The following is a 13370-nucleotide window of genomic DNA, read 5'->3' as shown; positions in this document are numbered from 1 at the left end:
AATATTTTTTTTGCCATTTGTATTTTTTTTTAGTAATTTTGAAAATATGTACTTACTTTACTTTAAAATTAAGAAAAAAATCAATTGTAATTGAAATGTCAATATCAATACAATAATTCAATCTTTCGCAACCATAAAATGAATGAAAAAAATTAATGAGTCTCACAAGACGGAGGTCACCGATTTTGAGTTAGATTTTATCATGGATCTTTAACTTTAGGTTCCTCTGGTGCCTCTGGTTTCTCTATAGGCACTATATGGTATAAATATTGTTCATGCTTTCCATGATAACGTCCATGCCTATGATGTATGAAAACGAGTAACCAACATATATGGACTTGAAGGGATCGAATCCCCAACCGAAGCATTTTATCGCTTTGTTTTGATCTCGTGTCTGCATGGTGATATCCAAATGTAGGAGAAGTGAATACAACACATACAAAAAACGAATACCACCAAATGGTCTTCCCCATTATTCTCTTGTTTCTCTTTCTTTTGAGAAACACTTCTCTGGAGATGTAGCCTTTTTGGAGAGTGATTGAGTGAGAGAGAGTAGAGAATTAAAAAGGTTCATTTGCCGTTCCACCCCCCGATACTCCTTGGAAGACATTAGCCGGCGAAAGGCCTCCCTTTCCTGTTCACTCAACCTTTCTCTGAGGTTGAGCCCAACCGGGCGGACCTGATGATCTTTCTCTTATGTGTATAATTTTCATGCACACACTTCTCTCTTTACAGGGAGATATACACCAATAAAGTTGGGAGAGTTGACTCCCCTCAACCTCCCAGGAGTTATTTGATTATTAATTTTAATTCAAACAAATAACTCATTGTTAATTTAATTAATTATTTTTTATTAAATATATATTTAAATCAAATTTAAATATGTATTTTTCTCTCTAACTTATAATTTTAATATGAATCTCATTCACATTAATTTTAACCTATAATTTTAATATGAATCTTATTCACATTAATTTAATATAAAATTCAAATATTAATACTCTCATATTATAAAGTTTAAATTTGAATCTAATTTAAAATTAACTTTATATTATAACATATATATATATAACACATTTTATTAATTATATCATATACTATTAACATTAATTCCCTTAAAATGACTTGAACACTTCAAATTCTTTCAACATTAAATCTCCTTGTCTAATCCACTTGTGAGCTAGTAGAGGGATCTAATGGACCTACAGCTATAACTTCCAATGATACAAGATTAACTAATTAAACTCTTTAAATTAAATTAATCAACATTCATGGGACACTCCACTAAAGAGTCAAAGCTACACTTTTATGAACTACAGATTATTTACGTGTCCAGATTTAACCATTTAACGTAATGCAATCCTTCACAAGTTGTTCATAATTACAGCTGGGTCAAATATACCATTTTTTCCCTTGTAGTTACCTCTTGCTTCTTAAGTACTATTGATCCTCTAATAAACAAAGTCCCTCTCAGGCCAGTGAGAAGGTGAGGCATCATTGTTCAAGTCTCGGAATCAATACTTAAGGAAACAACTTTTCTATTTACCCTAATGTCGAGAAGGAGTGAATTCTATTTTGTGAAGCTATGTTTCTAGCTCCTCATTCGATATCGTCTCTAAAATGGTAGGCATACTGAGTTGGTAACTAAGACAACTTTTATCAATATAAATCAAATAACGACCCTTATGAGCAAGAGTTTATAACTCAAACAAGATTGAGTACGACTTACATGTTGTTTGAATATTAATCTCTTCAGTTAATGGTGTTACAAAGAGAGATTATATATTCAAAGGCCTAGTCTTATACATATTCATTGTATAGGATACCCTCACTTGCATGTCTCCACATGAACAATTCGAATCAAATCGTTTGTAACACTTACAAAATTGGTTGTATCCATGTTACCAAAATAAAACACCTAACCTTATCCATATACTATAAAACTTTTAGGTTATTCCTTGAATACGATCTATTTGTATGTCAATCACATACTGTCCAAGTTACCTTAAATAACTTTGGATTTTAGTTTATTGGATTTGAGTATGCATGAAAATAAATAATACTTTATTTATTAGAAGACAAATAATATTTTATTTATTCAATAATTTGTTTATAATTTACATACTACAAGATTTAGGACATAAACTGTTTCTAACTTGTTTGATCTCACATCTACAGTGTACGTTCACATTTACAGTAAAGCCTCCATATGTTGGTTGGTTATATTCAACTCCATCGACACCATCAATCATATGACCATTTGTAAATAATGCAAATTCCAAACATTTGTCTCCCATTTTTTAGGAACAAAATAAATAATGAGTAAATAATTTATTTGTATCACTCAATATTTGACTAATTATCTAAATAAAATTGTTAAACATAAACTAGAAATATTCACCTATAATACTAAAAAAAAACCTTAAATAAAAAATATTATATTAAAAGAACAACTATAATACTAAACTTTTTTCAAAGAACTCTAATATTAAAAAAATCTAACAATAAAAAATGCACAAAATTATTTAATTAAATTAATATTCTACTCTAATTATTAATACGGATTTTATATAATTAATATTAAAAATAAAGTCTAATATACAATTCAATAATTACAAATTCTATACTTTTTTAAGAACTTTAATATATTCAACTAATATTAAAAAAATCTAAAAAATTAATATTAAAAAAAATGTCAAAAAAACGTAGATCTTAGCTTCATAAAACTAAAAAAAATCTAATATCGTGAAAAAAAAAAAAAAAAAAAAAAAAAAAAAACTCAAATCTCAACTACATATAACTAAAAGAATGTTATAATATAAAAAATGAAAAAGAAAAAAAGAAAAAACCTCAGATCTAAACTCTATAAAACTAAAAAATATTATATAATATATAAACACGACTAAAATGGCCACGAGTTGAACCTGCAACCTCTTATTTATATATATATATTTATATTTAATTTTTGTATCTTAACCATTTTTTTAATTTTTATATCTTAATTGATTCAACAACACGTCAGAAATGAACCTGTGATGTAATTTATTTTTTCTTAGATTTATTTTTAAGAAGTGTGTATATGTACCGCAAAACTATCCTATTTCTCTCAATATTTTAGAAAGTATCATATATTTCTGATCAAAATTTTCATAGATAAAAAAAATATCAAACTATTTATAAAAATAATAAAAAAAATATTGATCGACTTCCATCAACATCTATTATTAATGATAACTATCATAGATAGACGCTGATAAAATTCTATTAGCCTCTATCAAAGAAGATTAAATTTTGCTATTTTGTGTAAATAATCTTCCCTATTTTTCTATTTTTGAAAATCTTCCTCTTCCTAATTTTTTTTTCAAACTACAATATTTTAAAAAAAGCGTCAAACACTTTAATTTTTTTTTAAAATGACTTAATTTCAAAATTAAACCAAATATATCATAAGAGGTGAATCTAAATTTTGTTACATTTACAAATATTTTTTTTTACATTTTGTTATATCTATTAATACTTGAAATCTAATTGTTATATTTGGACCGATCTCTTGTTTAATACCCAAAATCCAAGGCTTTGCTGAGGTGGTGTATATCTACTATCTAGATGTTAAAGTTGATTTCAAAATTTCCAAATCTATATAACTCGGAATCCCGAACATGGAAATAAAAAAAGCTTTATTGAAATTGGAAATTTATTCATCAGTTCTTCAGTGAAAGTGATCAAATGCAGCGGTGGTGATTGACAACAAGAAGCAACAGCAATGATCAACGGGGTTCGACAACAATGGGAAGGATGAGGGCAGTGGCATTGAATGAAAATTTCTCTATAGAATGGAGAAATAAAAAAGAAAGCCTAATGAATGCCAATTCAAATAATCTAATCACATAATTTGATATATAAAATTAAATATAATTTTTTAAGACAGTAAGTCAAATCAGCAATTCATCTTCACGCCACATTTTCATTAATCAACTAACAATTAATTTGAACTTAAGAAATAACAAGTATTCCTTTTAAAACTTCAAAATCTAAATAGGCAATTCTTTATAGATCAAAAGCGTGTTTGGCTCTAGAACTTTTGTAAAATGTTCACAAATAATATGGCAAGTTAATAGGATTCACCCAATAGATGACTCAAATTGTGAGAAAAATGAAATTTGCTCCACTTTTTTTAAATGAGGTTTTTTTTGGCCCTTTGTTAAGGTCAGATTAGGGTGAAACTGTCAAAAAGAAATTTCGTACACATGAAATGGACTTTTTCACTCTCTTATTCTTGCTCTTGCACTCTCGTTCTGTCGCCTCTTTCCTCTCTCAAATCACTCTCTTCTCTCCCATTCTCTCCTGAACTTGCTCTCTCACTCTTACTCTACAATGCAAACTAAATAGAGGTAGAGAAGAAGAAGAAGGCCGAAAATGCTTGTGTGGACTTGCTAGAGCTAGTGTGTGGTCTCGTCAAAGTTGATCGTACCAGAAGAAGAACAAGAAGAAGAAATAAGGGTAATTTTGTAAAATTGCTTAATGGTGAGATAAGCAAGAGGTCAAAGTTCTTAAGTTTTAAAAAGTGGAGCAAAATCATATTAGGCATCCCATGGATCTTTCAATCAATTTCCCAAGTTAATATCCCATTTTATTTTGCAATCTTTCAGCCTATGAGGATATCAATGCAAAGGCATACTCATGTTACTAATTACCATCCTCAGAGGATCCTAGAGATACCCATCCTTGAAAGAGGCCAAGCAATAGTCTACTAATATAGGATCATTTGTTATCAGACACATTTGTAAAATAAAATTATTTCAAGCTCTTATATATCTAAATATCGAAATATTGGGCAAACCACTGCAAATAATTACTCGCATTCTCCTGAAGAAATTGGTCAAGGGAAAGATTATATAAGAACTGTGCATTCGGTGATTTAGGAACAAACCTGTGTAGGACATCGAATGTTATTAAATTGAAGGCAAATTCAATTTCTCTATAAGACTCTGTAGGATATTTGACCCTCAACCGTTTCCACAACCACTCGCTTCATTCGCACAAGTAGAAGAAGAAAAGATCTTGCTTTGGGACCTACAAATATAACAGCACCATAGAAACATTACTACATTGCTTATTAATAATGACTTTTAGGGTGATTTTATTGACACCGTTTGGTAATTCTCTAGTTTTTGAAAATTAAGCTTAAAAACTTTTTTTTTCTGATTTATAAAACTTAGCTGGATCTTTTAAGATATTGGTAGAAAGTAGATAATAAAATAAAGGAATTTAGATGTGGAAGAAGTGTTTATAAACCTAATTTTCAAGAACTAAAAATTAAAAACCAAATGGTTACTAAACAGGACTAAGAATATGCCAAATGAGATGTAAATTGAGTTTCGCTGCATTCCAACTCATACTTACACTTCTCGTGGAAATGGACGTCTAAATTATGGAAAATGTAGAACGCCGGTGATAATTTTAATGCTATTGCCAATCTTAGCAGTCATACGTGCAACATAGTATTTCTCGTGGAATGTACAGTGCCATTGTTCACAAATGCATTAAAGGGTGAATTAGTTCGTGTATAATTACCAAGGTCCATAGTTGAAATTTCATCTTGAAGGATATAGTTTTTCCCCTTGCCTTTCGTCTCCAAGCATGAATTGATCTTCTCAACAGCCACGATGAGGTCCTGGACAAATTGGATTCCAAAGTAAATTTTACAAGTAAGAAATGTGGATATTAGGTTGATCGTAAAGAGATATCGTACAGATATAACAGCAAGCATCCTTGGAATCTTATTTGAGGGCTTAGAGGGGTATGGGGTCATGACATGTTCCGGCAATCGTAAAGAATTCTTTAAAGCCATACTAGGTGACTACCAAAAATAAAAAAAAAATGGGATTGCACACCAAATTTCTTGCAACGACACTCTTCAACGAGGGAAAATTGATGAAAGAAAAATCAACACTTGCAAGATATAGCTAAAGCACTTATAATCACCCTTACCTGAATATTTTTGAGTGAAGCTATCATTACTAAAACCTATCTAATTAGCAAAATGTTTTCTCGTGCAGTAAATATAAACTCCCATGCAATCTTCTTCGACTATTACCCCAATAACAAGACTGCTTTCAACCTCACCACCAAAGATATATCGAGTATATGACATGAAAGATAAAAGTAATCTCCCAGTAGAATTAAACTTGCCCCGTAGGCCATAGGCCATTATACGCATCTCTCTAGGATATGCTCAAAGCAGGGAGGACATAAATGTCATTCCTCGGATCAAAAGGATCTTGTGTCGATGGATGTTACCCTTTTGGAAACCAATCGTATAACTAAAAACGTAACATTTCGACTAAAAACTTCCTCGAGAACTTCTTTGGAAATAAGATAACATCAGAGACGCATAGAACTCTACACAAATTTATTATAAGGGAAACATAGCTTTCTACCAAATCATTAACGATACTTCTAATAGGGAGAACATGAAAAGCAAATGTCAGAAACACAGGAGTCGATAAAGAACCAACCATGTGTACTAGGAGGAAAAAGTATGAGCTTCATCATGCATTTGTTAGTAATGACCCTTCGGCTTGTTAGGAAGGGCCAGACCGAACCCTCACGTTAACCAAGACAGATGGATAATAATGTCAACTCAACAAGCACTAAAGAATAAAATCAACTAGAACTATTAAGAGGTCTTACCTCCCATGATGCTAGGCCCTTCATATATGATGGGAGGCTTTCAAAATCGTCCTTTGAGAGCGTAATTAGAGGTGAAATGGCTTCTTCAAATGTCAAGTAATCTTCACCTTCCCCTGCGTCAAACAAATTCTTAAGTAATGAACATATGTATCTTGATATTTGTAGAAAGATGGGATTCTTCAACTAATAGTGTCTAAGACGGCAATCTAGGAACCTTCTACCTTCAGGGGATCCCACAGTCTGTTCTGTGGATTGGTGTGGAAAATTTGAGCCAAGCGGTTTCTCTAAGGATCTAAAAGGAAAAAATGTCACAAGTTAATTTCGATTTACTAATCTTCTGAAAGCATTGCATAATTGATACGAACTTGAATATTTGGAACCTACTTTTTTGGTGTATGCAAATCCATGTATGGATCTTTGAACGTAGAGTTGCCTATAAAAGCAATAATAATAGAACTCAGTTGTCAAAAAATGCCTATGCTAATGATTTTCAGTGAGAAAATAAGAACGCCCCAGAGACCGATAAATAATAAAAAAATCAAGGTTCAAATATATTCAAAATATTGAGAACCATAACATTTATGCCTCATACATGTTCTGGAAGATAGCATATTATAAAGGCAAGTGACAGTTTTAGTCTTCTGACCTTCAGATGCTAGAGTGGCAAGGCAAACATCAGAAAGCCCAGCATTTTGTAAACTTAAAGAGTCGTCGAGCCTGGAAACGATAAGAATTAAGAACGACAAAGTTTCAATTCCATTTTTTTTAGAGTGCAAGATAATTAGATAAATAATCAGTATCCTCATTTAATACCTATCCAAGGGAAAAAAAAAAAAAAATTGTTTCTCCTTTAAGAATTTCTGGAAAAAGTCCCCATTTCTTTAATTTTTCATCTCTTATCCCTATTTACAAATAACCAATAAGATAAGATACACCATGTACCAAGGGGTGGGAGAAGGAAGGATACAGTATATCTTCTTCAAAACTATGCTTAGCAAGTCCTGTCGTGGAGACTGATTTATGGTAAGAAGACGGTACGTTCAATCCATCCATGGAACTTGCAAGCTCGTAATTCAACCCAGGCGTTGATACATGATTAAGAATTTCGTCGTCTTCATCAATCTCAAACTCTAAAGGCAAAAGAAGAGAAATGATACAGCATTAACGGAAGCAAGAGCCAACTGTTTCCCTTTTGTTTTATGCTTTATCGAAAGAATTATAACTGAAACTGAGAAATTTACAAAATTAAGAAACGAATATCCTAGCTACAGCACACGTTATACCATCTCCACATACAAGAAAAGCAAGAATTCAATGTAATTCACCTGGAATGTATCCGACACCTTTGAGCTGCTTCTGTAGCTCCAGAAGATCACTTTCGTTCTTCTTATATACTTCACTGACATGACCTAAAAGCTCCTCGAATGATACTGTTTCTAATGACATTGATTCGAGCAAGTTGAGATCAACGTTAGCAGTCGACACGCGGCGGTTGAGAGATTGTATGAAGGTCGATGATGCCGAATCTGTAGGATATAGAGGAAATCTACAAAATTAGCATTAATCGGTCCCCTTACATATCGACAAACTCAAATTTCAGTCCAATTCATCAAAGCAAAGGACCAACGCAAATTTACGAACGGAAAAGACAGCCAAATGCGATCTGCTAGTCTATAATGCAACGATTATACAAAATTCTCACCCAAAATCCATCTGTAGCAGCATAGAGAACAGAAAAAATGAAGATAAAAGGAAGGAAGAGATGGGGATAATATTCACCAAGGGGAATGGGGCGGCGATCCATGGACTGCTTGAGGGCATCGCAGCTGTTTTGGAGATGGTTGCAGAACGGCGCTAGGGTTTTGGTGAAGTTCGAGATCAATTCCTCCATTGTTCTTCTTCTCTTCCAGATGCACACATTGAATTATGCTTCAACTGATCGATTGTTTTGTCTGATTTTGAGGAAGAAGAAGAAAAAATAAAGGCGGGAAAACTATTTCGGATCTTTATCTATTATTTCATTATTACACTTAATCTTTTATACATACTTCAAATCAATTGAATATGAATATACTAGAATATTGGACGAAATAGGATTATGGATGTCCTAATTCTTTTTGTTTTAGGTCATCGTTAAATTGTTTCAAATCTTAATTTATGTTCAGCATTTTAAATAAATTCTAATCTAAAGATATTTTGAAATATTTTATGAACGATAAAATTACTTCTGAAAGAATAAAAATAAATTTTAAATAGATAAAAAGGTTTCAGGATCTTTTATAACTTAACAATTAAAGTAATAAACTAAAATTCTACAAAATACCTTTAAGCTTTAATATAGTATTCGACTTTTAAAAGTTTCGTTCTTTTACTATTAAATTTTGGACACGTCTTAAAATAATCCTTTTACCTGTATCTTCCATTAAAATAAAGATTAAAAATAATAATAATGTGGAGATGATATATAGAATAGTAGTGCAGGTGGGACATGTGATTTCAATCATGTTCTTGAACTTCATAATATCATTAAACTTGAGGGTATGTTTCTTATGCCCCTAAGGGGATGTTTAAGATGCTGAGATGATATAGGATGTCTGTGTTTGGGATGCGGAGTTGTGTTGTATGAGTTCATATGTCTGTATTTAGGGTGCATAATTGTGTTATCTTAGTTCATATGTCTGTGTTTAGGTGTGCAGAGTTGTTATGTCCGAGTTCATATATCTGTGTTTGGGTGTGCAGAGTTCATATGTCAATGTTATCTGATTCAACTTTTTGTACTCTAAAATAATTTGCCTGTATGAACACTATTTTTTTAATCTTATAATTCAATTATTGTATCAATCCTATTTGGAATAAGATATTGATTGCATTTTCTTTATTCTTTCCAATCTCAAGAAATGGTATACATTTCGATTTTGTATTATTCATTTCAAACTTTTCATTAAAGAAAGCCAAATAATTTTACAAAATAGTATTAATTTAGACCGATATGAAATTCATTAAATTCATTCCACTGATAAAAAAAAATCTAGACTGGATATGAAATTCATTCCCCTCAAAAGATTTTATATAATTTGATGGCCTTATACATGGCCATTTTACAACTTGCTTTAAAAAAATTGCATCCATATGTAAGGGTCACATGTCATGGGTTATTTGTACATGTCACAAAAAATAAAATACATGATATCTATGCAATAAGGGACTAGGGGAAGTTACAAAAAATAATAACAAAGCAACTTGCAAACATCGAGAACGTAATTAGTTAGCCTTGCCCAACAAACGCATGCAATACCTTATGGTGGTGGAATGGCTAAAAACGTTTGTTCGTTGAATATAATTCACCAACATATCTATGAGGGTCAACTGATCGTCCTCCTTTAAACCTTCAACTTGGTAGATCTGTTCGATGACCTCCCGACGTCTCTTAAGCTCCAATTCATATTTCTCTTTCTGCCATTGAACAAGTTTCTCCATTTTACTTTCCTGCACGTCCATTGTTGTGAGTACAATGTCAAATATTTCATATCGGAAGGGAGCCCTCTTGCGTTTTGTTCCTCTCGTATCGTTACTTGATCCAGTACACCTATTGATGGGTGTATATGAGAAAACCTCATCCATGCATCAATTGTTGGTATGTTCATGTCAGGTATACTTTCTTGTTGTTGATGAAACACGAGACATATGCAGCAGAATTAGGATCTAATTACACTCTAATTGCTTTTAATTTAAAGGAAAAAACATGCAATTTGAAGGGGAAAAACAGTAATTAACTTATTTTTGAAGCTCCCGAAAACCGCTTTTCCTTGCTGAATCTCGACTCGAACTCTTTCGGACCACCACTAGAGTTGACTTACTATCCTCTGGACTCAGAACTGAGTTGTGGGACCCGGTGGATGAAGAAAACCGAGAGAGAGAAAGAGATGGAAAACAGAAATGGAATTTTGGATTAGGTTTGGGTTTTAAATTTTTCTCCAAAAAATGTGATTTTTCTAGCCCAAATTTACAAAACAATTTTGACAAAATGGAAAAACTTTTTTCATTCAAAATGAAAGCCCATTTTATAGAAAAAAACCATGCAACAATTGCATGAACCAAATCCATAAAAATCCAACACATGTAATCCACTATCTTAGTGGGCCTAATGTCTCATTATAAGCCAACACCTAGCCCATTATTTTGTTAGTGGAATTATCCAACAAAAGTTTGGATTTTCCCACTAACTTTAGTCAAAGGGCAAAATAGTTTGACTTTGACCAAAAAGTCAACATTTTGACTTTTTATGATTTTTTTCGTGTTGACAAATTTTGACCTCCCGAGCATGAATCCGCGCATTCATTTTCTCGAAATTCAAATCACATTTGAATATAAGGTCGGTCAAAGTTTGACTTTTCAAAGTCAAAAGTCAACTCGTTGACTTTTTACATCTTTGACTATTCCATTATTTCCGAGCTTCCGAATATGAATGTATTCACATTCTTGATTTTTAAATCACATTTAAATATTAAAGTTGTATCTCTAAACTGAAAAACCCGACCACTATATCACATATACTTATCGGTTTCTCTCTTTTCACCTAATTCGAACAATTTGAATCATTCTATCATACTATTCTAAGTTTATTCCATATGAGCTAGTAGGGGAACCTAATGAACCTATAGATCATGGGCTCCAACGATCCGAGATTAGCTGGCTAAACTCTTTAGAATGAGCTAATCAACATTCATTAACTAACGGGTCAATCTACTATAGTTCTGTAGTTGCACTCCCCTCACTATAGATATATTTGTGTCCATTTGATATAACCATGTCAGTAAACTAATCCTTCACAGGTTGTTTGTAATCTCGGCTAGGTCATAAAAATTGTTTTACTCCCAAGACTAAATCTTGTTCCTTAAGTTCCACTGATCTTCTAATGAACAATTGGTTTAAGGTCCAACTTATAAATCGAATCCCTCTCGAGCCAAAGAGAGGGTGGGGGCTCCTTGTTCAAGACCTGGATTCAGTACTAAAGGGAACAACCTATCTACTATCCCTATAATAGGTAGGAGTGAATTCTGTCTTGCACCCTATGTTTCCAGCTATCCACTCGTTCTTACCCCTGAAATGGGAGGCTTATTGGGCCAGGATATTGAGCTGCCCTCACCTATGTAGATCTAAGGATAATTTCGAGTGAACATGAGTTCATAGTTAACTCAGGATTAAGATTAAGTTGCCTAGGTCATCAATTAACGAAATAGTCAGTTTTATACATAAAACAACATTTAGAACGTAAAAAGTGACTATTTCATGGTTCAGTCTTATGTAAACTCTTTACATAGGATGCCTCCACTCACATATCTCTATATGAACGATTCAGGATCACATCGTTTGTACTAACTACAAAGTGGGTTGCATCCATAGTGTCCCAGAATAAGATGCCCAACCTTATTCATATACTATAGACCATTTTGACTATATATTTGAATATGATCCACATTTATGTCACTACATAAAGTTCAAACTGTATTAAATAGCCCCAGGACCTTAGTTTATTAGATTCAAGATTACAATTTCAATAACAACTTTATCGAAAAAAAAAACAAGATATGTTTATTAATTTACAAACTACGAGTTTTAGGACATAAAATCCAACAAACCCCAATTGGACTAAAACTCCTAGTGGAATATCACAATGTTGAATTTAAGCGAGAAACATATGAGTACAATAAACATATGAATACAATAAACTAGGGCATATACCCAAAAGTTCTCCCACTTGTCCTAGTTTACAAACTTCGTAGACCTAGACTCTGTAGGTGACCTTCAAACACTTTAGCCGTGAGAGCCTTTGTAAAAGGATTATAAATGTTTTGCTCAGAAGATATCTGGGTTACTACAATGTCTCATGATGTACAATCTTCTGGATCAGTGGTATTTGCGCTCAATATGCTTGTCGTGCTTGTGGCTTCTTGGTTCTCTTGAATTTGCAACTGCACCACTATTATCACAATATAGGGTGATAGGCAGATGCATATTTGGAATGACTTCCAAAACTGTCAAGAATTTCCTCAACCATACTGCTTCCTTTGTTGCTTCACAAGCAGCTACATATTCAGCTTCCATTGTGGAGTCCGCAAATTACAGTTTTGCTTCACACTTCTCCACACTAACTGCTCCTTAAGAGTGAACACTGATCCAGATGTAGACTTTCTAGCATCTTTATCGGTTTGAAAATCAGAATCAGTGTATCCAGTAAGGATCAAATCCTTAGTACCATACACGAGCATGTAGTTCCTCGTTCTCCTAAGATACTTGAGGATATTTTTAACGGCAGTCCAATGATCATATCCAGGATTGGACTGATACCTACTGACTACCCCTACCACGTAGCATATGTCAGATCTAGTACATAACATTGCATACATCAGGCTCCCTACTGCGGAAGCATAGAGAATGTGTCTCATATCCTCAACCTTTTGAGGTGTCTTAGGACATTGATCCTTTGAAAAATGAATTCATATCTGTAAGGTAACATACCTCTTTTGGAATTCTGCATCTTATACCTAGACAACATTTTGTCTATATAAGTTTCTTGAGACATGGCTAGTGTTCTGTTCTTGCGGTTCCGAATAATCTGAATCCCGAGAACATACTATACATTTCCTAAATCTTTCATTTGGAACTCGTTGCTAGCC

At 32.7% G+C, this 13370-nt stretch overlaps 1 protein-coding gene across 1 annotated transcript; it reads right to left on the bottom strand.

Annotated features, from left to right (window-relative positions):
* Positions 1–4786: 4786 nt before the first annotated feature.
* Positions 4787–8758, bottom strand: LOC120091453. The gene is made up of 9 exons (XM_039049487.1): positions 8473–8758; positions 8019–8219; positions 7661–7823; positions 7340–7410; positions 7078–7126; positions 6915–6985; positions 6694–6806; positions 5575–5674; positions 4787–5073 (listed from the first exon to the last, which is right to left on the bottom strand). The coding sequence occupies exons 1-9, from the start codon at positions 8582–8584 to the stop codon at positions 4979–4981; spliced, it is 975 nt and encodes a 324-aa protein (XP_038905415.1). The 5' UTR covers positions 8585–8758; the 3' UTR covers positions 4787–4978.
* Positions 8759–13370: the final 4612 nt, after the last annotated feature.

This window comes from Benincasa hispida, chromosome 11 (genome assembly GCF_009727055.1).
Source record: "Benincasa hispida cultivar B227 chromosome 11, ASM972705v1, whole genome shotgun sequence".
NCBI lineage: Eukaryota > Viridiplantae > Streptophyta > Magnoliopsida > Cucurbitales > Cucurbitaceae > Benincasa > Benincasa hispida.
The sequence above is the reverse complement of the archived record's forward strand: the minus strand, read 5'-3'. Positions and strand labels throughout refer to the sequence as shown.